General features: G+C 31.1%; 2 protein-coding genes across 8 annotated transcripts in view; both read left to right on the forward strand.

Annotated features, from left to right (window-relative positions):
* The window catches only part of LOC127727867 (uncharacterized), a 38007-nt gene extending 14097 nt beyond the window's left edge, over window positions 1-23910 (forward strand). For 3 of the 7 annotated variants that reach the window (XM_052235006.1, XM_052235005.1, XM_052235007.1), the window contains 4 exons: window positions 2485-2625; window positions 11084-11173; window positions 11799-11812; window positions 19446-23910. In XM_052235006.1, coding sequence (XP_052090966.1) covers window positions 2485-2625; window positions 11084-11152 — 210 coding nt within the window. In that variant the 3' untranslated portion in view covers window positions 11153-11173; window positions 11799-11812; window positions 19446-23910. The remainder of the gene's footprint in view (window positions 1-2484; window positions 2626-11083; window positions 11174-11798; window positions 11813-19445) is intronic. The other 4 variants (XM_052235008.1, XM_052235009.1, XM_052235010.1 and 1 more) reach the window with 2 other exon arrangements.
* LOC127727874 (uncharacterized) lies at window positions 5778-10635 on the forward strand. Its single transcript, XM_052235023.1, has one exon. The coding sequence runs from the start codon at window positions 7713-7715 to the stop codon at window positions 8781-8783; it is 1071 nt and encodes a 356-aa protein (XP_052090983.1). The 5' UTR covers window positions 5778-7712; the 3' UTR covers window positions 8784-10635.
* Window positions 23911-25182: the final 1272 nt, after the last annotated feature.

A 25182-nucleotide genomic window follows, 5' to 3' on the forward strand; every position in this document is an offset into this window, starting at 1 on the left:
TATCCAAATTGAAGCTGTCCATATGTTATTTTTTTCATTATCCTTCTCCTCTAAAACCACAATGGAAACTGAACAGGTATATATATGACTAAGAACTAGGCAAATTTTATATAAAAGACAGTTTTCTGCTCAAGTTTTCAGTCAACCATGGGATATTTCAGGTATAAAGTTGATACAGTGTAAATACTTAAGTGTGATACAATGTAAGTAGGTTTTTGTTACCTATATAAGGCCTGATATGAACCTTGAGTTACAGGTTAGACTAGATAAGGGAACCAACCAGTATGTCTATTTTTCTCAGTTTTTTCAATGGGTTCTTAAAAGATTTTTTTTTTATTTGGGGCTATGATGTGTCCCAGGAATATTATTTGGAGAATGCCCCAAAACACTTATATCCTCAATTTGATTTTCTGAATTGGTTCCAAAAGGTTTCACTTCAATTTGGGTTAAAGGTTGCAAATGAAATGGTGCAGTCTTTCAGCTTCAATAATGTTATCAGTACAGAGATTTCAGATGATTTTTCTCTGCATTTTAACTGCTAAAGCAACAAGTAAGTTGTTTATGAAATAGCAAGTTTTAATCAGTGGTGAAATTCTAGCAATATTGTGTCCCTTTTTTTTGCCTTTCATGTTCTTTTTATAGCATTGACCCTTAAAGGTATTACAAGTTACATGTTGTGTTACATAAACATGTAATCAAAAACTAGTCAGGATCATTTTGGAGTATGATAAACAATCTTCTTGGCCCAGTTATATCTTAACTTAAAAATATCTTAACTTAAAAGAACTGTAGGGGGATACAAACAAAGAATGTTTAACAAAAAGCTTGTGGAATGATAATTACAAAGATTGTTTATTGTTTAACAGTTATATAAGATTGCAAACATAAATGTAGAAATATTTAATGTTTATATTTCTTGACCAGAAATATTCAGAGGAATTGACTAAATTTTTCCACTCCATGCTATAAGGTAATATATATGTCTATTAATTTCATTACTTAGAGTTTTAAGGGATAATTCACGATATTTTGTTCATAGTCAAAGATTATAGAAATGGTGAAGTATGTTTTTTGAAGAGGTGGATGTTAGATCAGCTTAGGAATGAGGGTTCGAAATGAGTTTTAAAAATTACAGTCATGAAATAGTTTAGTTGAATTTGTTAACAAATTTTCAATAGTTTACACAACCTTTCTGGAAATACATAACACAACTTCAGATCTATCCACTCACATGTTTGTAAACCAGGTCTCTGTATATATATGTAAGGGACTAATATAGTAATATATTATGGGAAAATTTAGATTTTATAAATTCTCTGTAATGTACAACATTTTTGACAGTTTTATCTTTTCAACTGTCTTTTACAATTTTATGTTATTCTATTTTCAAAAATGGTAGAAGTGGTCAGACATGATGGGAATTTTTTATCATTTCTCTTATTGATTTTGGACCTTAGAATAATCAGACCTTGAAATGATAACATAAACATTCTTCCATTTTATACATGAAAAGCAGATGTTAAAGTGTTGGTCATTATTAAGATAGTTTATCATGAAGTTGTGTTCACATCAACTTGAAACTAAAGTATTAGTACATCATCTTTTGATGTGAACCTTTTTAAGTTATATATAATTGTATATGCAATGTAAAGGTTTGACCCAGATTTCATGGCTCACTCAACATGGAAAACTGATAGTTTTAGTGACCCATGGCTTTCATAGACACATATTCTTGTTTACATGTCTGTGTCAAGTTCAACTGCAACTATTGATGACAGCTTCCCAAATTGTCCTGTAAAGATTGACAAAATTATTGTCCCATCTACACAATATGTTGCTTTAGTTAATTAATTATTATAAAACAAAATAAAGTCGTCTATATATATTGTTTTAGTTATTAAATATGTTTTGACATAAGTAATTTTATTGCGAAAGGTAAGATAAAATGTTGTTAAAAACCGTGGAAATAGGTTCTACAGCAGATCTCCTTCTAGAAAGAGTTCTACTAAGGAAGATCTCATAGTTTCCCAGGTTTGAAAAATTGACACCCATGTTTAACTTTTTTTTTCATTTGTCAAAGAAAAAGTAAATGGGAATTACGAAAAAAGTGGTTTTGAAGCACAAAATATTGTACATGTTGTATATTCATAAATTTTTGCATTTTTTTAATATTGCAGAAATGCGACTGGATAGGTTTCTCAAAATTTAAAAAATGCATTTTGAATTTTGATTACCTTTTTTTAAAGGCTAAATTTTTTTAATTGGTAATACTTAATCTCGCTTTGCTTCAATTTTTTAGCAATCCAAATGTTAAATGCACGCAAAAATTTCTGAATTTACATTAGATAAAAAAGTAAATTTTATGTTTAATGCACATATGAAGTATTCACAGTACATCATTACACATCATACCTGCATTTAAATAAGAAATCCATCTTTTCACAATATCACCATTGATGAGCATGCTCACTGTTACTTTATCAGCGTAAGACACGTCCATACAGCACAGTACAAGTACGAGCACTCGGTCACATTCTGATGGACACAATCAAGGGAGTGGGTATAAAACGACCAGACTCTAGTCTCATGTACACTGCTGTGGATTTTTCACGATCCAAAAGTGAAGTATGTTTTGAGGATTTTTATCTCACCTCTAGTACTAGTCTTCCCATAGTGCACTTTGTTTTGGATGGAGCTTATACTAGTCTTCTCACACATAGTATAATATTTTTTAATGTAGACATTTTTTAATAGTATAATATTTAAGATTTAGACATTTTTGTTAACTTGTTTTATAGCATATTATTTTCTGCATGATATAAATGCACACTATTTTTTACAAATAATTGAAAGTGTGAAGGGAGAAATGATTTGTATATTCCAAAAAATAAGACAGTTGATTTTTGCTCTTGCAATGAACAGTCCTTATAGTTTAACTACCAACCAAACAATTTTTAATTTACACCTTCTGTAAATTGTTTTATATAAAAATGTGTACATGTTCAATTATTCATGGATGAATTCTTTGTCTTACTTTTGGTTAATAGCAATATGATAAGATATACAGGACTTTTATATCTTATATAGAATTTGTTATCAGTACCATATTTTTGTAAATGTATATACTAAAAAAAATAAAACATAGGTTCTTCAGTAGAAATATCCATTCCTTAATTTTGTAATCTAAAACTAAACAGCTAACGTGTGCATATTTTAAAATTAATTTTGGAGAAATATAAAACTTGCATGTCTACACGTTTAATAATTTAATATACATCTCCGTCTAACCAATATATTTTCCTTTTTATATATAGCATACATTTACATGTATTAGCCAACTTTTCTATAAAATTATCCCATGTCATCTCATATCCCTCTTCCTGAAACTTTGTATTACATCTCCCTGTAAATGGCATGTAAGACATCTTATAATCACAAGTAATCACAATATAAGATGTTCACACATCCTTTGTTGATTTTGAATTCATATATGTCCATATATAGGAAAGCTCTTGAGCTTATATCTCAGACTCCTAATTAGGGCCCCGCCGAATGGCGGACGCCCTATAGTGATCAGTCTGTCCGTCAGTAACAAATTGTGTCCACTCTATATCTAGAGAACCGTTATGATTTCAAAGTTTATACTTGACATGTATATTAACCAACACCAGAGGTTGTGTCATAATGTATTTACAAATTCCTAGGTCAAAGGTCAAGGTTAAAAACTTTGGTTTCAGTTGAGAACCCCATGTCCTATGGTAAAGATCGTGTCCGCTCTATATCTTGAGAAACGTTATGATTTCAAAGTTTATACTTGGCGTGTATATTAACCAACACCAGAGGGTGTGTCATAATGTATGTACAACTTCCTATGTCAGTGTTGAAAACTTTGGTTTCAGTTGACAACCCCATGTCCTATGGTAAAGATCGTGTCTGCTCTATATCTTGAGAACCGTTATGATTTCAAAGTTTATACTTGACATGTATATAAACCAACACCAGAGGGTGTGTCATAATTTATGTACTACTTCCTAGGTCAAAGTTCAAGGTAAAAAACTTTGGTTTCAGTTGACAACCCTATGTCCTATTAAAGATACATGTACAAATTTTTTAACACACATTATTCACAGCGGGGCCCACAGAGATGGCTCCCATCTTAATGATATCTAGTTCATATTGGATTAAAAGCACATGTAATATTATTTATAAACACATGCAGTTTATGTCAGACTTTGTATCAAATTAAAAGTGGCCTTTTTCACCATATGATTTTTATGTAGCTTATTAATATAATATAAAACTTATTGTTCATACCACTTTGAACTAGTAGACAAACATACCATAATAAAATTTCAGCAACATTATAAACATAACAGAAAACAGATTTAGATAATTAACTACTAGCCTGACTAGTACTGTAAAAGTCACCATTTTATTGATGTTCGGAGAGTAAGACCTTCATACATTACATTTTTATTACCGGTACATAAGTTTTTCCTACATGCAGGCAAGTTTGATTTATAGATCCACAGGTTAAACTGTTATGATGTAGGATACCTCTGTTATGTCAGTCTCTTATGATATTTTGTCTTATTGGCATGTAAAAGACATGAAAGAGGTTTCTAGGATTTCAGATCTTGTTTAGTTAAGGACTTCGATATTGATAGATGATTTGATAGACATATTAATAATTTCCACATATAAATAAGTTATAAAGATTTGTTGTAAAAATGTGAGTACTTTCAGGACAGACCTTTGCCAACAGTATTGCAGGTACTGTGTTATCCCCTTCACACATAGTAATGTTGTTTTAATGAAGAAAATGAACACTTTACACGATAACAAGTTCAATATTCAGTATGTTTTCTGAATTAACAAATTGTGAAAAAGATTTCTCCCTGATGTTGTAAATAACATTCACTTTGTTTCTCTGGACTGAGATATTCCTGTCTCACCTAATAATCTGATTAAAACGTTAATATTTTCAGACAATTTTGAACATTTTTTCCCCCCATTAGATCATTTAATAGCTATGAAAAAGAAATCAAACACTGTAAATAGTTCAAAACACTCATCTGATTTTGAAATGGCAGATACCTTGGATAAGATTTCCATTCAAGACTCTTTAGAGATTGAAAATCTTGCATTATTCACTTATACAATGTATAAGACAAAGGAGATGTGATATGACTACCAGAGAGACATCTATCTATCAGATATAGTCCAAAGGAAGACCATTATTGTCACCATACAGCCTTCAAAAATGAAAAAAAAAACATACTGTATAAAGGGCTTTAAAAGTCCCCAGATACCCATTATCAATAATCAAAATCTTTTAAAAATCTTATGCAATTTTCATATGTTATTTAATTAATACCTGTTGGCATATGTTTTAAATCCAGCATTTTTGTCTCGCCTTGACAGAGTCAAAAAGAGAGACATACGTATGCTGTTTCCGGCGGTGACAGCGGCATCAACAATGTATTAGTTTGTGATTAGGTCTAGTTCATGGTGAACCACTAGTGGTAGGTCAATGATATTTGGTATGCAGTTGTATTAGCATTGGCACATCTCATTACCATGGAGATTATTTGGCCCCACCCCCTCAGTCAAGGTATATTGACTTTGAAACTTTTCATAGTTTACATGTATTAGTTAGTGATTAGGTCAATTTATGGGGAACCACTAGTGGTAGGTCAATGATATTTGGTATGCAGTTGTATAAGCATTGGCATATCTCATTTCCATGGAGATTATTTGGCTCCGCTGCCTTAGTCATGGTCTATAGACTTTAAAAATTTTGCTAAGTTAACATGTATTAGTTTGTGATTAGGTCAGTTCAAGGGGAACCATTAGTGGTAGGCCAATGTTAATTGGTGTTCAGTTGTATAAGCATTAGCACATCTCATTTCCATGGAGAATATTTGGCCCAGCCCCTTCAGTCATGGTCTATTTACTTTGAAACTTTTGCTTAATTTACATGTATTAGTTTGTGATTAGATCAGTTTAAGATGAACTGCTAATGTTTAGTCAATGATATTTGGTATGCAAATTTATTGGCATTTGCAAGTATCGTTTCCATGGAGATTATATAGCCCCACCCCTGATCATGGTTCATTGACTTTGAAACTTTTACATAGTTTACAAGTTAATGTACGTGTTTAGGTTTGTTTAAAGGGAACGACTTATAATAAGTCAATGAATGGTATTTGGTATGCAGTTGTATTAGCATTGGCACATCTCATTCCATGGAGATTGTTTAGCCATGTACATTCAGTCATGGTTCATCAACTTTGAATATTTGCATAACTTAAATGTTAAAGTATTGCTATTTTAATTTCAACATTTGCATTATCAAAATTACAAAAAGGCGAGACATATCTCTGTGATAACAGTTTATTATTTATTTATTTATCAAATTAACAAGTAAAATAACAATTAGCAATCACATAGAGTGAATGTTTTATGTAGATTTGTCCACAAATTTTCACATTTACCTAGATATCATAATACTATAACATGTAACAGTAGTTTCTGGGTACCATACATACATTTGTACATGTAATGTTCAATACTCAATACAATTTTCTATACACTAAAATTGAGAATGGAAATGGGGAATGTGTCAAAGAGACAACAACCCCACCAAAGAGCAGCCCAAGGCCACCAATGGGTCTTCAATACAGCGAGAAAATCCAGCACCCGGAGGTGGGCTTCAGCTGGCTCCTAAACAAAAATGTGTACTAGTTCAGTGAAAATGGAGGTCACACTAAACTGTATCTTTAAATGTGATGCCAAAATTTTGAATGCTACAATTTCAAAAATTAAGTTTTTTGCAGATTATATATATTTGATCCCTATTACATCATTCAATTTCATTATTATTAGTTCAAAATTTAGATTAATTATTGATGATTATTTAATTTTTCGACATATGTATTTCTAATTTAAAATGAATTATAGTGCTTGAAGCTTTGAATAGAATAGACCTTTCCCAGAGATTTATTAAAAGAGAAAAAAAGTAACTATTTATATAGATGCATGTACTGTTGAAGGGACAGCACATTATTTAGCTTTGCCTATTTATAATTTAAGCAGATGATGGTTTTATTACCAGAACTTATGCTGAAGATTTTGAAATGAAAGTTGTGCTTTTATATTATCTTTTGTGAATATAATTAAACTGAAAAAACAACAACAGAAGATTAGATACCAAGGGGGCAAACAAAACAAAAACAGACAATACCATGACCAAAAGAGAAAAAAGACAATTATTCGTCATGCAGATAACATTGTAAATACATGTAAATTATGTTGTGAATGCATGCAAATTGCATTGTAAATACAAGCAAATTACAATGTAAATTCATGCAAATTACACTAGGTGACATGCAAATATGCAATTTACATTGTAGGTGATATGCAAATATGCAAATTACATTGTAGGTGATATGCAAATATGCAAATTACATTGTAGATACATGCAAATTACATTCCGGATACATGCAGATGATTACATTATAGATACATGTACACATTTATTGTGTGTGGGGTCTTAGACCGTTTCTACTGGATAGTTGTTAATTGTTTAGAATTAATTGGGATCAATTTGTCATAAGGTTGCTGTACATACTTTTTATTTTTATTTTATTATTCTTTAATGAACATTTAACAGTCGATAGAATCATAAACTTGCATCTCCAAAGTTAAAGATGTCATGGTTTATAGATATTTCTGATTGCTGTTTTATTTCATGCTTTATACAGCTGCCAGAGAAGCCAGAGAGCAAAAACGGAAGCTTGGACGGCTCACAAGAACATCTGCCTTCTCCAGAATTCGAAGGAAGCGTCATGATCCTCCCAGAGGACACAGCTGTGATTTCTGAGGAGTCCAGTGATGAAATCAGCCTCTCAAAGTTATCCACCATTTGCTTAGGAGCTGACATGAAAACAAGAGAAAATGATGGACTTGAGCCTTCGTGTGCAATTCAACTTTTCCCTAATAATGATATAATGATGCAAAATGCAATGAGAGTTCTGAACTCTGGAACTGTAGTTTGGCGCCCATCTGCTTCAATAACGCCAAGTCAAAAAGAGAAAATTAAAAAAGAATTCACCTTACATAACCCTACTCCTACAATAACCCATAAGCCACCAGATTTAAAAGATTCTGAGAAAGTCTCTACCAACCTTCACAGATCTCAGTCAGAAGCCAGGATTGATTTTCCAATCATACGACCAGAATCCAGATCTGGTATGTTAGTGTCAGATATCAATATGTCTAAACAGGCAAAACTTGGCAAAAATGGTAGAACTTCTTCTAGTATGGAAACAAGAGCACCATTAATTCCCAAAGGAAATGTAATGAAGAATTTAAGGCATAAGTATGCTGGATATGTACGCAGTAAAAATTTAAGAAAGACAAAAAGTGAAACAACATTATTTTCCTTACCAAAACCATCCCCACCACCTACCAATGGGAGAAGATGTTCTGTAAAACCATATCCTTCAGAATATACCAACTTCCCAGACAACATGAAAGTTTCTCAAGTTTATACACTTTGGAGCACTGATGGAAATAGATCCAGTTTTACTTCAAGTGATATGCAGTCTGCTAGTGGATCTCGGTACCAGGATGAAGATGAACGAAGACTTCAGAAAGTTGCTCAATATATTTTAAATGAGCATCTTGACTCTTCCATGGATGGCAAAATAAAACAGGAAGTCGCAGTTGCTGATGGGGTAGAGTTTGATGTTTCACACACTTACTTTTCCATAGCGTGATGTTCACCAGAAAAATGATTTTTACACAAATGCCTGTAACATGTACTTTGTATTTAATAAAAGCACCTCAAAAATCTAACTGTCTGTTCACTTAACTTTTCTTTATTTAGTTTGAGCTTAAATGTTATTTATATACTTCATGTAAATGGTGAAAAATGTTGTCAGGAAAGACAAACAGTTATTAAACATCCATTTCAGCCTGAGTCATCCAGCACTTGATGCTGCTCTTTAGTTGTTTAAGCTGTGTATGAAAAGTTTAAACCGTTTATTTCTGGGTTCTTTAAAATTTTGTGTTTGTTAAAATGATTAAGGCAGGAACAGAGAAAAAACTACAGCGCGGCACTACTTCCAATCCAGCAAGTGTTGATATGGACACAAAAAAAAAAACATCAATGAACAAAAACCAACTTTGTGCAACATTTTCACATTTCAAGATACCAGTATGTAGATTTAAACAAAATGAGTGAACTGTTTTGTCTAATATACTTATCTAATTCATATGCAAATAAAAACAAATTGATAAATGTGAGGTCATTATATATTAAAATATGTTACATTTTATTGCATATATGTATAAGTGCTAATAATATATAATTGTATTGTTATGAGTTTGTTTTTCACCTAGATTCTCTGTGTGATATCCACTGCCCAACCTGCTTATTGTGTAGTTTCTTTTCTATCACTTTTATGTTATTAGAATAATTTTAACATTTAAGAATCACTGGCCTATCACAAATTTAGACCTGTTACCAACCAAATAGTAGTACAACTAGTTCATTAAAAATTCCACAATTATACTAGACTGTAAAAAGGCCTGTATCCTTTTAACTTAAACAAGCATGTGGTGGAGTACATAAGTTAACATCTCCTTATTTTAATATATGTGTCTTCATAACTCCAAACTGTTATCCTCATGATAATTTAACTCAAGATAAATTAAAAAATCCTAAAAAACATTTTTACGCAATGTTTAGGTCACTGAGCCAGTCCCTCCTTTTTAACTTATTGTTCCAGAGTGAATGTACTTTTTTATATGTTTTGTGTGTCTTGTACAAAGTCCTTTTATCTTGTGTCTACTAATTCCTTTAATTTTATAGCAATCTTACAATCAATAAATTATATTTAAAAATAAAAAGATGTGGTATAATTGCCAACTCGCCACCAAAGACCAAATTACCATAGAAGTTTATATATATCTGTTTCAATTAACAATTTTCAGATTTAATTTTTCAGTGTTATAATACCTTGACATGAATGGTTAAAATAAAGGATGACATGTGCATTCTTCACTGATAATGACAGATTGTTTATTAGGAATTTTGCACTTTTCAGTTTAAAACATTAGTCTTGATTGATTTTTAGGAATTGTGTGTTTAGCTCTGTGAGGAATTACAGTAATCTTTTTAAACACACCTAATTGAATAGTTTATAAAGCAGATAAACAGAATTAAAATGACTTTAGGATTTATTTATTATAAAATCACTGCCAAAATGAAAAGAAATATTTGTTTTGTCACAAGATATTATAAAACATTACATTCTTTTTCTAGACAATATTCTTGTATGGCATAATCAGGTATACAGTCTTAGGTTGCAGATATGTAATTAATTAAACACTATAAACTGGAAAGGGGATTTTAAATTTACTAATATAGAAGTAAGGAGATATGGTGATTTACCCTATGATTGTGAATGAGACAAATGTCCACCGAGACACCCATTTAAGTTTACATATATAATGAATACTGAGATCAATTGATGATTTGGTATGGTTATCTTAAAGTGCATTTCAGTTTTAGATTACTGACTATAAATTATAAGATATACAACTAATTCCAAAGAAAATGGTTGAAATATATATATTAATGAACTGCATAACTTGTTAAAATTTAATGTTTGAGATATAGTCCAGAAATATCAGAGATATGAAAATACACATCCATTAAAAGGATTATTCTTAGTTTAAGATTAATTTTTGCCTGTAGTATATTATGCCTTTTTCGAACAAAAATCCTATGTAGTTCAGTTATTCTCATTGTTTGTTTCTTATAATCTATTGAATGTTTTTCGATTTAAAAAATTCCAAGTGTTAACATTTAATTTTAGTTAAAATATTTGTTCAGGTTTAAACTGGATGAAAATTATGAGTATTTTAATGCATTTTTTACTTCTCAACTGTTACAAACTATTTATATTTATTTTAAGCATACTACAGCCAGTACATGCCATTAGCTTTTATTTTTATTTATATTGATTTACATGTATAACCATTCTATAGATGTAGTGTTATATTTTTGCAGATGTGGTTTGATACAGCGGGCAGGGCATATGTCAGTTTAGCTGCTAGATATGACCCTCTTAAAAAATGACCAGCTGTCTTCTCCTCCAAGGTACATCTTTAAGCAATGAGTAAAATGGGAGATAACTCAACCAAAAAAGGGGGAGATAATTGTAACTTAATTAACTGTCCCTCCAATGAAGTCAAATTCCTTAATTTACTATTAATTCAGTAACTTAGTTTATAATCTTAGTTAATAGATCTTATTTAAGTCAGATAGTTAGACTTTTTATAGGTTTAATTTGAATACTGAGAACCTGTAATGTAATGTTAATTATATTTCGCAATGCATAGGTCTCTGTTGAAAACTATATTTATACATCAAATCACAATTTTCTATATCCATTTGCAATTCACAAACTTTGCTTCAGTTTATTTGATTGTTTTATTTACATTGCGTTGTATTTCTGTTGAAACTTTTATTTAATTGATTATATTATTTTTGTACTTATAAACTATCGTACTTGTGTATAATATTTTCAGATACAAGTATAGAATTATAAAAAATTCTTGGGATAATTTGGTACAAATTTTTATACTAAATTTTAACAAACATTTCCACTCATCATTCAGAGATTAAAACATCAGCAGATATTTTATTGATTGATAAGCTAGTTAAACATTTTGCTTTATTTATGCTAGTATTAAAATTTTAATGAGTGTATTTTTCATTTCAGAGTAAATTATACTGGTATGTTAATTTCTATGATTTAAAACTAACAATTATCTAACTTTAATGGTAGATATAGTTTCTATTACTAATTCACTTCTCATTGTATGCTTATCTATGGTGTCAGATGATTATTGCATGAATTAGTAGGAGATGATGTTGTGTTTTAATAGATTGATTTAATCATTTTTGTCGAGCCTTTGACTTTTGTCGAAAAAGCGATACATAGCGATCCTATATTCCATCGTCGTCCTGGATTTCTACCAAACTTGGACAGGAGCTTGTTTATGATCATAAGATAGTATCCAAAAGAACATTTTGTAAAAAAAAAACATCTTTTCCGTATTTTACTTATAAATGGACTTAGTTTTTCTGCCAGTTAACATTACATTCACTCTGTGGTTAAAGTTTTTAAAATTTGAACAATTTCTTAAACTATCTTGGATTTGTACCAAACTTGGACAGAAGCTTGTTTATGATTAAAAGCTAGTATCTAGAAGGAAATTTTGTTAAAATTTTGTTCCATTTTTTCCTTATTTTACTTATAAATGGACTTAGTTTTTCTTCCAGTTAACATTACATACAGTCTGCAGTTTTAAGTTTTTAAAACATTTATTAGATTCATAAACTATCCTGGATTTTTACCAAACTTGGACAGAAGCTACTTACAATCAAAAGATAGTATAGAGAGGAATATTTTATTCATTTTTTTCCTCAATTTGTTGAGCCTGCGATTAACAGCAAAAGTAGGCGAGACACTGGGTTCCACGGAACCCTTACAAATTTTTTAAGTAGTCATTTAGCTGTAACAAAAAACCAACAGTTTATGATGCCATGCTTGATTTTCCAACTATTTATTAAAAGTCTCTTCTAGATTTACTGATATGGTTATTGTCTCCCCTGCGATAGTGGGACCTAGGCATGGTGTTTCCAGTGGTGTAGAAAAAATCAATTATAGTTATGATTTGTTATTAGGAAACACTTAATTTAGGTCAATTATATTTGGTAGCAGTAGTATTACAATTGGCACATCTCATAAATTACACCAAGACGAGACATCTCTGTTCAACAGTTTATTTGTGTGTGGGTTTTTTTCTGTCATATTGACATATATCTCCACATATCCTGTAATTATTCCTGTGAATATTACTATAGTTACCTGTGTTGAAATAAGATAAGTGTTTTATGTTACAGGTGCACAGCCAGGATTTTGAATAGGGGGACCCTAACAAGACAAAATTAGGAGTGGGACTTGTAAAAAGAGTATGCATATATACATATATAGATAAAACGTCTAGATATTAGTCAACGATCTTTCTTATAAAGGCGCTGGATCGTTATGAGTAACGATACATGTACACAATAAACAAATTATATATAAACACCTAAAAAGTGTACAAAACAACACCAATATTAAAAAAAAGGAAATATTAAATGTAATTATCTATAAATATTTCGGATAACAGATATCCTTCATCAGTATGATTATGATGTAAAATTTTACATCATAATCATACTGATGAAGGATATCTGTTATTCCAAATATTTATAGATTTTTACATCATAATCATACTGATGAAGGATATCTGTTATCCGAAATATTTATAGATAATTTACATTTAATTTTACATCATAATCATACTGATGAAGGATATCTGTTATCCGAAATATTTATAGATAATTACATTTAATGTTTCCTTTTTTAGCTCACCTGACCTGAAAGGTCAAGTGAGCTTTTCTCATCACTTTGCGTCCGTCGTCCGTCGTCCGTAAACTTTTACAAAAATCTTCTCCTCTGAAACTACTGGGCCAAATTTGACCAAACTTGGCCACAATCATCATTGGGGTATCTAGTTTAAAAAATGTGTCCGTTGACCCGGCCAACCAACCAAGATGGCCGCCATGGCTAAAAATAGAACATAGGGGTAAAATGTAGATTTTGGCTTATATCTCTGAAACCAAAGCATTTAGAGCAAATCTGACATGAGGTAAAATTGTTTATTAGGTCAAGATCTATCTGCCCTGAAATTTTCAGATGAATCGGACAACCTGTTGGGTTGCTGCCCCTGAATTGGTAATTTTAAGGAAATTTTGCCGTTTTTGGTTATCATCTTGAATATTATTATAGATAGAGATAAACTGTAAACAGCAATAATGTTCAGCAAAGTAAGATCTACAAACAAGTCAACGTGACCAAAATGGTCAGTTGACCCCTTAAGGAGTTATTGCCCTTTATAGTCAATTTTTAACCATTTTTCGTAAATTTTTGTAATCTTTTACAAAAATCTTCTCCTCTGAAACTACTAAGACAAATTTAACCAAACTTGTCCACAATCATCATTAGGGTATTTTGTTTAAAAAATGTGTCCGATGACCCCGCCCGTGAACCAAGATGGCCGACATGGCTAAAAAATAGTACATAGGGTAAAATGCAGTTTTTGGCTCATATCTCTGAAACCAAAGCATTTAGAGCAAATCTGATGAGTATAAAATTGTTCATTAGGTCAAGATCTATCTGCCCTGAAATTTTCTTACCAATCAGGCAACCCGTTGTTGGGTTGCTGCCCCTGAATTGGTAATTTTAAGGAAATTTTGCCGTTTTTGGTTATAATCTTGAATATTATTATAGATAGAGATAAACTGTAAACAGCAATAATGTTCAGCAAAGTAAGATCTACAAATAAGTCAACTTGACCAAAATGGTCAGTTGACCCCTTAAGGAGTTATTGCCCTTTATAGTCAATTTTTAACCATTTTTCGTAAATTTTTGTAATTTTTTACAAAAATCTTCTCCTCTGAAACTACTAAGACAAATTTAACCAAACTTGTCCACAATCATCATTAGGGTATTTATTTTTAAAAATGTGTCCGATGACCCCGCCCGCGAACCAAGATGGCCGACATGGCTAAAAAATAGTACATAGGGTAAAATGCAGTTTTTGGCTCATATCTCTGAAACCAAAGCATTTAGAGCAAATCTGACATGGGGGTAAAATTGTTCATTAGGTCAAGATCTATCTGCCCTGAAATTTTCAGACCAATCAGGCAACACATTGTTGGGTTGCTGCCCCTGAATTGGTAATTTTAAGAAAATTTTGCAGCTTTTGGTTATTATCTTGAATATTATTATAGATAGAGATAAACTGTAAACAGCAATAATGTACAGCAAAGTTAGATCTACAAATAAGGCAACATGACCAAAATTGTCAATTGACCCCTTAAGGAGTTATTGCCCTTTATAGTCAATTTTTTACAATTTTCATAAATTTTGTAAATTTTTGTAAATTTTTACAAAGTATTTTCCACTGTATCTACTGGGCCAAGTTCATTATAGATAGAGATAATAGTAAGGAGCAAGAATGTTCAGTAAAGTAAGATCTACAAACACATCACCATCACCAAAACACATCACCATCACCAAAACACAATTTTGTCATGAATCCATCTGTGTCCTTTGTTTAATATGCACATAGACCAAGGTGAGCGACACAGGCTCTTTAGAGCCTCTAGTTTTAATATTGGTGTTGTTTTGTACACTTTTTAGGCGTTTATATATATAAAAATATATATTATGTGGCATCGTCCTTAATATCTCTGTAATATTGGCCAATGGATGTTGTAAACTTACCTTCCTTCAACAGATTTCTTAATTAGATAAATATAAATCTTGAACTTCATCCAAATTTTTTATTTATTTATTAAGCAGCAAAATTCAATGTACAATAGGCTGCAACAGTTTCTTATCTGCATCTGATTTCACCTGGATAGATGCACAGGCGATGAAGCTAGTTTGTCTAGCAAAATATTGTGTTTATTTTATCGCATTGTAAATATTTTTAACATTTTAATATTTACATACTAATTAGTGTGTTAAAATTACATTGTTAGGCAATTTATATATATATATATACATGTAGCTCCATAAGGGCCCGCCCAAATCTGACTCTGCTATAACCGGAAATTTTAGGTTTACAAATATTTGAGAATTATATCCATCTTGTTAGATGTGTTCTTTTGTAAAGGAGGTGTAAATTGTAAATTCTGAGAGGTCTTATTGGATTTCAAAATTTCTATGTTCTATTAGAATGCAGTATGTTTTGTTTTGGTATTATAATGGGAGTTATAACATGACTGAAACCAGAAATGAGGTATTTCAAAATCCTAGGCTTTCTTGGTTATATGTTTTTCTCCCTGCAGGATTAATGAATGGTTGTAGGTCTGACATATCACTTTGAACTTTAGACATAAGAATATTTCATATGCAACTGTTAGATAGTATAAGTTTGTCAAATTAACAATCTATCATTTGCTGTTTACTTCTTTTATCTATCTTTCAAGCAAAAAGTAAAGTATCAAAGAAAAGTATAGAAAAGAATATGAATATCTATATTAAATCATACATTGGACTAATTAATCCCTATTTTAACTTTCAATGAGTGTTCTTTTAACAGAATGGTAACTGATTGAGCATAAAATTGTTCTACACCAAATTAAAAAAAAAATTTCCCATAATAACCAGTCACTTATAAAGCATCATGAAATTAAACCATTTTGATTTATAAAGTTTGTTTTCAGAGGAGAATTAAACATTCACTGAGTTAAATGTTTGAATTATAAATATACAAGCAATAAAAAATATGCTATCTTTTTTTAAAACCTTATGACCTTTGCCCATCAGCGAGCTAGATTTGTATGATACTCTGAATCGGACAGTTATAATTAAAATTTTTATATTTTTGCGGTCGTATATTGGTATGACTTTGGCGTCGTCCTTGTTGTCCGAAGACACATTGGTTTTCGCACAATAACTTTAGTTTAAGTGAATGGATCTGTATGAAATTTAAACATAAGGTTTATAACCACAAATTGGGATTGATTTTTTGGGTTATGGTCCCAACAGTTTAGGAATTAGGGGCCAAAAAGGGGTCCAAATAGGGGTCCAAATAAGCATTTTTCTAGTTTCATGACAATAACTTGTGTAACAGTGTATGGATCTCTCTGAAATTATACCACAAGTTTCCATACCACAAAGGGATGGTTAGGATTAGATTTGGGGGGTTATGGCTCAAATTGTTTCGGAATTAGGGGCAAAAAAGTGAGAAAAAACAAGGGTGTCCTGGTTAATGGACAATTACTTAAGTACAAATTACAGTGTAAGGGAGGTAATTCAAAAACTACTTTGAATTACCTCCCTTACACTGCTTTTAAATTATGTATATAATATTTGTATTGTCTCGAGGTGATTAGCTGTCAATTCATTTTTATACGACCGCAAAAGTTTTGCGATTGTATATTGGTATGACGTTGGCGTCGTTGTCCGAAGAGACATTGGTTTTGGCACTCTAACTTTAGTTTAAGTGAATGCATCTCTATGAAATTTTACCATAAGGTTCAATACCACAAAAGGAAGGTTGGGATTGATTTTGGGGGTTATGGTACCAACAGTTAAGGAATTAGGGGCCAAAAAGGGGCCATAAATAAGCATTTTTGTAACTTCCAGACATAACTTGTGTGTTAGTGTATGGATCTCTCTGACATTGTACCACAAGGTTCCATATCACAAAGAGAATGCTGGGATTGATTTTGGGGGTAATTGCCCAAAACGTTTAGGAATAAGGGGCCAAAAATAAGCATTTTTTCTAGTTTCCAGACAAAACTTGTGTTCAAGTGTATGGATCTCTCTGAAATTGTACTGCAAGGTACCATACCACAAAGGGAAGGCTAGGATTGATTTTTGGAGTAATTGCCTCAAAATTTTAGGAATTAGGGGCCAAAAAAGGGGCAAAAAACAAGCATTTTTCTAGTTTCATGACAATAACTGGTGTGTAAGTGTATGGATCTTTCTGAAATTGTACTACAAGGTTCCATATCAGAAAGGGAAAGCTGGAATTGAGTTTGGGGGTAATTGCCCAAAACGTTTAGGAATAAGGGGCCAAAAATAAGCATTTTTTCTAGTTTCCAGACAAAACTTGTGTTCAAGTGTATGGATCTCTCTGAAATTGTACTGCAAGGTACCATACCACAAAGGGAAGGCTAGGATTGATTTTTGGAGTAATTGCCTCAAAATTTTAGGAATTAGGGGCAAAAAACAATTATTTTTCTAGTTTCATGACAATAACTGGTGTGTAAGTGTATGGATCTTTCTGAAATTGTACTACAAGGTTCCATAAAACAAAGGGAAAGCTGGGTTTGAGTTTGGGGGTAATTGCCTTAAACGTTTAGGAATTTGGGCCCAAAAAGGGGTAAAAAAACCAAGCATTTTTCTTGTTTCCAGACAATAACTTGTGTTCAAGTGTATCCGATGATCTCTCTGAAATTGTACTGCAAGGTACCATACCACAAAGGGAAGGTTGAGATTGAGTTTGGGGGTGATGAATCATTAGGGGGTTCAAAAATTTGGTGGTGGGATTTTTTTTGATTTTTCTGATTTATATATAAAAGCAAATATTAATGATATGGTATGAATAGGTAAATTAAATTTTTTTAAGTTCTTAGACCACATTGATTCTGTGTCAGAAACCTATGATGTGTCAAATATTTAATCACAATCCAAATTCAGTGCTGTATCAAGTTTGAATGTTGTGTCCATATTTGCCCCAACTATTCAGGGTTCGACCTCTGTGGTCGTATCAAGCTGTGCCCAGCGGAGCATTTTATTAGAAGTTACTATTTTAATAATTTTAAAAATGCTGATTAATGTAAATTAATTTTAGCTATGATTATGTATGTCATTTTCTATTGTAAGACTTTTATGATGTATTTAAATGGGTAATTATGGTTGAAAACTCCATTGGAAATTTGAATTGAGATTATGACCATGACTGTCAGAGGGAAAGAATTTTTTTTTGGAAAAAGAGGGAGGGGAGGTTAAAAAAAAAATTGGTACAATTTTTTTCTCCTCAAGATTTCAGAAATCAAAAAGAAAATCCATCAATTTTTTTTTGTTTTTGAAAAGGGGGGGGGGGGGAGGGATGTTAATTCGCAACAGGATAGCGTATTGCACAAAAGCAAAAAATTGAATTTAAATTCAAATCATATAACCAATTCTTAGTTTGATGACAGTTTTTCTGTGTCAGAAACCTATTATGTGTCAAATATTGAATTACAATCCAAATTTAGACCTGTATCAAGCGCGAATATTGTGTCCATTTTTGCCCCAACTTTTCAGGGTTGGACCTCTGCGGTCGTATCCAGCTGCGCTCGGCGAAGCAATTAATTGTATACATTTTGTATTTAGATTCTTGCATGTTCTACAGTGCATAGATAATACAACTAACAATTTGTTTTTTTCATTTCTTTACTATTGTGTACAAATACAAAACTTGCAGCAATTTGTAAACATTTTTTTTTCAGAAAAGTTCAAACGTTTTTAAATCATAATGTTATTTCTATACATAAATTTACACAAATAATTGTTTTAAGATATTGAACTTCAGTCCTCAGAGCATATACATATTGTTGGTACTTTGATAACTTTTCTCCATTGTTAAGTTTTAGCCAATAATGACAAGCAAGTTGAATGAAACAGAAAAGGAATATTCAGCAGTAATTCAGTTTCTTTTTAAAAAACAATAAGAATTATCCAGCTTTTTGATCTATCTTTAAAAGTTTTAGAATAGTTAATAATTGAAATTTTGGTTTGTGTTTTTTGTAGATCCTTAATTCTGATCATCCTAACATGGATGGATTAACTTGGCTAGAGAAGATGGAGTTGTTAAGATCAGTCAAAAGAAAGAAAGAGAAGTCTAAACAACAGAAACAACCAAAGTTCACCTTTGTCAAGGACATACCTCCTGAGGACAAGCATCAGAGACTGATAGGTAACAAAGGTTCTCCTTCACCTGATAATATGACCTCTCTGGGGGCACAGGGACAAACAAACTCACAGCTGTTTGAACAGAGACGAATTAAACATCTTCTCCAACAGGCTAGGCTTAAGAGAAATGCAAATTTTGATTGGTTAACAGAAAGTCCACGGTTTCGTCATTCTCAGAGCAGCTCTAAAGATGACTCGGATGATTCATCGGTGTCTGATATTGAGGAAGAGCATTTACGGACAAAGTCACCAAAATGTTTTAGTCCAGGGATGGATGTAGGCCATGCAGAAAGCACCTTGTTGAGTAGATATAACATCAAACCTTTTGTTAAAGGAGGGGGAGGATGGAAAGTTACACCTATGACCATGCAAAGAGCTAGGACAATTGTTTATGATGATTGATTATGTTATGAAAATGCATTAGTATCAAAATCAAAAAGTTTTCACTCAACCAAATATTTGTAAAGCTGCTTAGTTCATTTCACATAAAAGTAATTTAATCATGTTTAAGTTTTGACAGTTTTTGTTTTACAAGAATTAACTGTAAAATAAATCTGATTAGTTACAATTTTTTTCAAATTGAAAATGCATATTCAATTTTTATTTTTAAATAAAAAACTGTTTAAGAATGTGTTATAATACCAAAGAATCTTTTTTCTTTATATATTTATTAACAGTGCTTATGTTGGGGTAAAATAGTGCCAAAGCTTTATACAATCTATATAATTTATTTATATTTAGGTTATGAATATTAATTACATTATATATGAGAAAATCTTTTATTAATTAACATTTAAAGGCAAGTAAATACATTTCTTGTGATCATGTAAAAGGAAATAACTCCATTGTGGTCATGTAAGGGGAAGTAAATCCATTTCTTGTGATCATGTAAGGGGAAATATCTCCATTGTGGTCATGTAAGGAGAAGTAAATCCATTTCGTGTGATCATGTAAGGGGAAATAACTCCATTGTGATCAGAAGTAAATCCAATTATTGTGATCATGTAAGGGGAAATAACTCCATTGTGATCAGAAGTAAATCCAATTATTGTGATCATGTAAGGGGAAATAACTCCATTGTGATCAGAAGTAAATCCAATTATTGTGATCATGTAAGGGGGAATAACTCCATTGTGATCAGAAGTAAATCCAATTATTGTGATCATGTAAGGGGGAATAGCTTAATTTCTTGCACTTCTTGATGCTTACATTTTAAAATATTACATTTAAAAGACAATTTTGTTTTTTTCATAAGATATAAGGAAAAGTGAATGTATTGATGTTACCCCCAAACTGCCTTACAATTTATTGTAGAAGTATTAATATTCTCCACAGTGTTAACTTGGAACTATATAACCTCTAAAATTCACTATACCTTTGTGTTTGTGGAAAAGTATATTAATTCTTACATTCTTTTTTCTTTTACTGTTTATATGCTGAATTTTATATTTATTTGAAAAATCATCTGTCATTCTACTTTCTCTTTGTGCTAGGAACAAAATTGATATGTTTTCACAATATTTTCATTGCCACATTATTTTGTCCATAATGTTCTTATTACCAATTTTAGTTTATTGAAAGACCTTTTGTCTGATTTTAAAAATATACCTTAAATTGTTATAATATTCGAATTAGCTCTCGCCGCGATATAGCCTTTCTGTGCTAATGCGGCGTAAAGCAAACAACAATCAATCAATCTTATTACCAGTGCTAGTTCCTAGTGAAGAACAAAATATTGATATGCATTATTGGTGGATATATTATGCTCCATTATGATACATGCAAAGTTTTGGAATGTTTTGAAAAGTTTGGATGGCCCAAGCCATTTACACATTTAGTAAAAAGATATTGAAAATTATAAAATTAACAGTACCAATTTTTACTGCACCAGAAGTGTGGTACTGTATGCAAATCAGTTACACAAGTTATGGAGAAACTGTACCAAAATTTGTTTATTTATATTGTTAAGATTTTGAATAGGCTTGAATTTTTATAGTACATAATATTTATTTATTTATTTTGTTAAAAGAATTGTGTTAGTATTGAAACATTGCCCTTTGTCCACTCATATCTAGTTCTTTAACAAGCCTTTCTAAAAAAAAGAAGAAATTCATCACTTTTGCAACTTGAGCCAAAATTTATTTGAAGCCAAAACGATAACCAAGGATTTTGCAAAGTTAAAGAAAAGCCAAAACACATTTATTACAAATTTATTGTCATAAACAATGTTTGTGTTTACAATTCATTTTAAGCCACATAACTTTATTTATATTTTAAACTAAATAAGGGAAGTTCTACCTATGCAGGTAGAGTACAAAATAACATTGTTTCAAGGTTACTCTAACTTGGATATGATATCAAAATTATACTATGTAAGTCTTACATAAATACAAAGTTCTTAGATATATACTGCTTTATTCATCATTTTTCAAACTGTTTTAATTATTGCAATAGTAGTCAAAATAGATACACAATTTTTTTTTCATTTTTATCTATAAAGCTGATATGTTACATTAATTTATGTTGTACAAGTAATTTTAGTCTGACACTAATGAATTACCTCTTAAGGATGAAATTTGTAACTTTTCTTTTGTTCAGCATTAGTGGTGCTGCTCTATGATTTGAGTAGAATACACCAAGAGTTCTATATATGATCTAGTCTTTTTTTCATTTCAATATATTTTTATCAATAGACACATACAGTCTGTGTATGTCTAGCCAAATCTGTATTTCAGTGGGGTTTTTTTTTTGTTTTTTTTTAATTGTATTTATATTTTGCATGTATTATACATCAATTTGGAAGTAGCCTGCCATTTATGAAAAGAAAAACCAATATTTCTGCAATGTTTAGGCTCACAACAGAAATCTTTGACGTTAAGATTTTGCAATTGTCATTAAGTCATTAGGTCAACCATGCAGTGTAAAATTAAGGTCAAATGTATCAAAGTCCCAGAACTCAAAATTGGTATATGATGTTATCATTATTAGTGTCAAGTTCTAAAAAGTAATTCATAAAACATGTTTGGTTGATTGATTTTGGATTTTTTATATTATTATAAAATGTTAAATTTTTCCATTAGACATTAAACAAAAAATTCAAATGAAGATTTTTTTTCAGAAAATATTTTTTATTACCTTTACAGACATATTATGAATATCTTAGTTGGAAAGTTATATGAGATGTATCTCTGATCTTGCTAGCTATATATTAAATAGTTGTAACTTTAAACAAATCATATTATTGAAAATTACACTAAGGATATATAAAGGTGTTTTAAAGACATGTGTACAGCCTATACCTACACATGAAATAGTGCTTTTAAAGAAATTGTAAATGCTTTTTAAGATCTTTCTGAAATCTCTTCTAAATGTAGCTTCCTCCAGTGCACATGTTCTAAACTGTGATATTTGTCAAATATTGAACAGAGTAGTAGTTATTCAAGTCATACAGTTCATTAAGGTGCTAGCCAATTATTTAGAATAAGAGCATTTAAAAGTCAATGTTTTGAAACAGTATTATATTCATAGTGTATGTAAATGTTCATGTTTTATCTTTTATGTTATTTATAATATTGTTTTTGCCTGAAATAGTCTAGAGCAGACATCCCTGAAACTTCAGATCTGAATTGTAAGAGATTAAGTAACACATTACTAACATTTGTTATACAAAAAGAATGAGGTATAGAAAATGCTCCCTATGGGTTAAATCTTAAATATTGTCCTCAACATGCATAAAAATATTTCACATCATGTTGGATTAAATACATGTATAAACCAGTTTCAAACCATCATGAATATAATTCCTAAACAACCAAATAGTTCTGCCATTTTTTTTTTTAAATTCCTTTATCAGAAACTAATATGTGCATTTTATTGGAATTGCATGAAAAGGTTGTTTCTATGGAGTTTATTAATTTTATGTCTTTAACTCACAAACAAATTCTTTTAGACTATTCAGTTATTGAGTATCACAGCTAGGTTTACACATAATAAACCTCCTTCAAAACAACAATTATTACTATATTTTGGTCTCAGAAGGGTCGACTTACTCTTGTTAAAGGCTTTGTTAAAACACTCTGCACTTAGAACCAGCTAATTATTATAATTAAAGCATTGTAATACATACAATATGCTGTAGTCTAGTCACCTTAGTTTGATGTCATAATTTTTAAATTATGATCTGTAACTTTTTGTGTATTATATTACAGTTTGAAAAAAATGCTGAAAGAAATACACATTATGTTGTACTATGTTAACTTGTGGTTTGAATTTAAAATTGCTCAATAAAAAATCATGTATATAAGTTTTGATTTATTGAGGAACATAGTTTGAACTTTATTAAGTTGTTTTTGGACAGATGATTGCAAGCAAGTTATTTAAACAAGAGTGCACATGCTGAAATGTCTCGCCTTCTTTACTAATCATTGATATTATGTTGATAGTCCTAAATATAAAGCTTTATTTCAACTGTCACATAAACTTAACATTAACCAAGTAAACTAAACATTGACCAATGAACCATGAAAATGAGGTCAAGGTCAGATGAACCATGCCAGGCAGGCATGTACAGCTAACAATTCTTCAATACAACAAATATAGTTGACCTATTGCTTATAGTTTAAGAAAAACAGACCAAAACACAAAAACTTAACACTGAGCAATGAACTGTGAAAATGAGGTCAAGGTCAAATAAAACCTGCGTGACTGACATATAGATCATAAAATATTTCCATACACCAAATATAGTTGACCTATTGCATATAGTGTTAGAAAAAAAGGCCAAAACTCAAAATCTTAACTTTGACCACTGAACCATAAAAATGAGGTCAAGGTCAAATGACACCTGCAAGCTAGACATGTACACCTTACAATCATTCCATACACCAAATATAGTAGACCTATTGCATACAGTATAAGAAAAACAGATCAAAACACAAAAACTTAACTATAACCTCTGAACCATGAAAATGAGGTCAAGGTCAGATGACACCTGCCAGTTGGACATGTACACCTTACAGTCCTTCCATACACCGAATATACTTGACCTATTGCTTATAGTATCTGAGATATGGACTTGACCACCAAAACTTAACCTTGTTCACTGATCCATGAAATGAGGTCGAGGTCAAATAAAACCTGCGTGACTGACATATAGATCATAAAATATTTCCATACACCAAATATAGTTGACCTATTGCATATAGTGTTAGAAAAAAAGGCCAAAACTCAAAATCTTAACTTTGACCACTGAACCATAAAAATGAGGTCAAGGTCAAATGACACCTGCAAGCTAGACATGTACACCTTACAATCATTCCATACACCAAATATAGTAGACCTATTGCATACAGTATAAGAAAAACAGATCAAAACACAAAAACTTAACTATAACCTCTGAACCATGAAAATGAGGTCAAGGTCAGATGACACCTGCCAGTTGGACATGTACACCTTACAGTCCTTCCATACACCGAATATACTTGACCTATTGCTTATAGTATCTGAGATATGGACTTGACCACCAAAACTTAACCTTGTTCACTGATCCATGAAATGAGGTCGAGGTCAAGTGAAA

This window comes from Mytilus californianus, unplaced genomic scaffold (genome assembly GCF_021869535.1).
Source record: "Mytilus californianus isolate M0D057914Y unplaced genomic scaffold, xbMytCali1.0.p SCAF_2, whole genome shotgun sequence".
Classification (NCBI taxonomy): Eukaryota; Metazoa; Mollusca; class Bivalvia; order Mytilida; family Mytilidae; genus Mytilus; species Mytilus californianus.

Coding starts and splice junctions, on each gene's coding strand:
- LOC127727874 (XM_052235023.1), top strand. CDS start 7,713: ATGTCATGGTTTATAGATATTTCTGATTGCTGTTTTATTTCATGCTTT.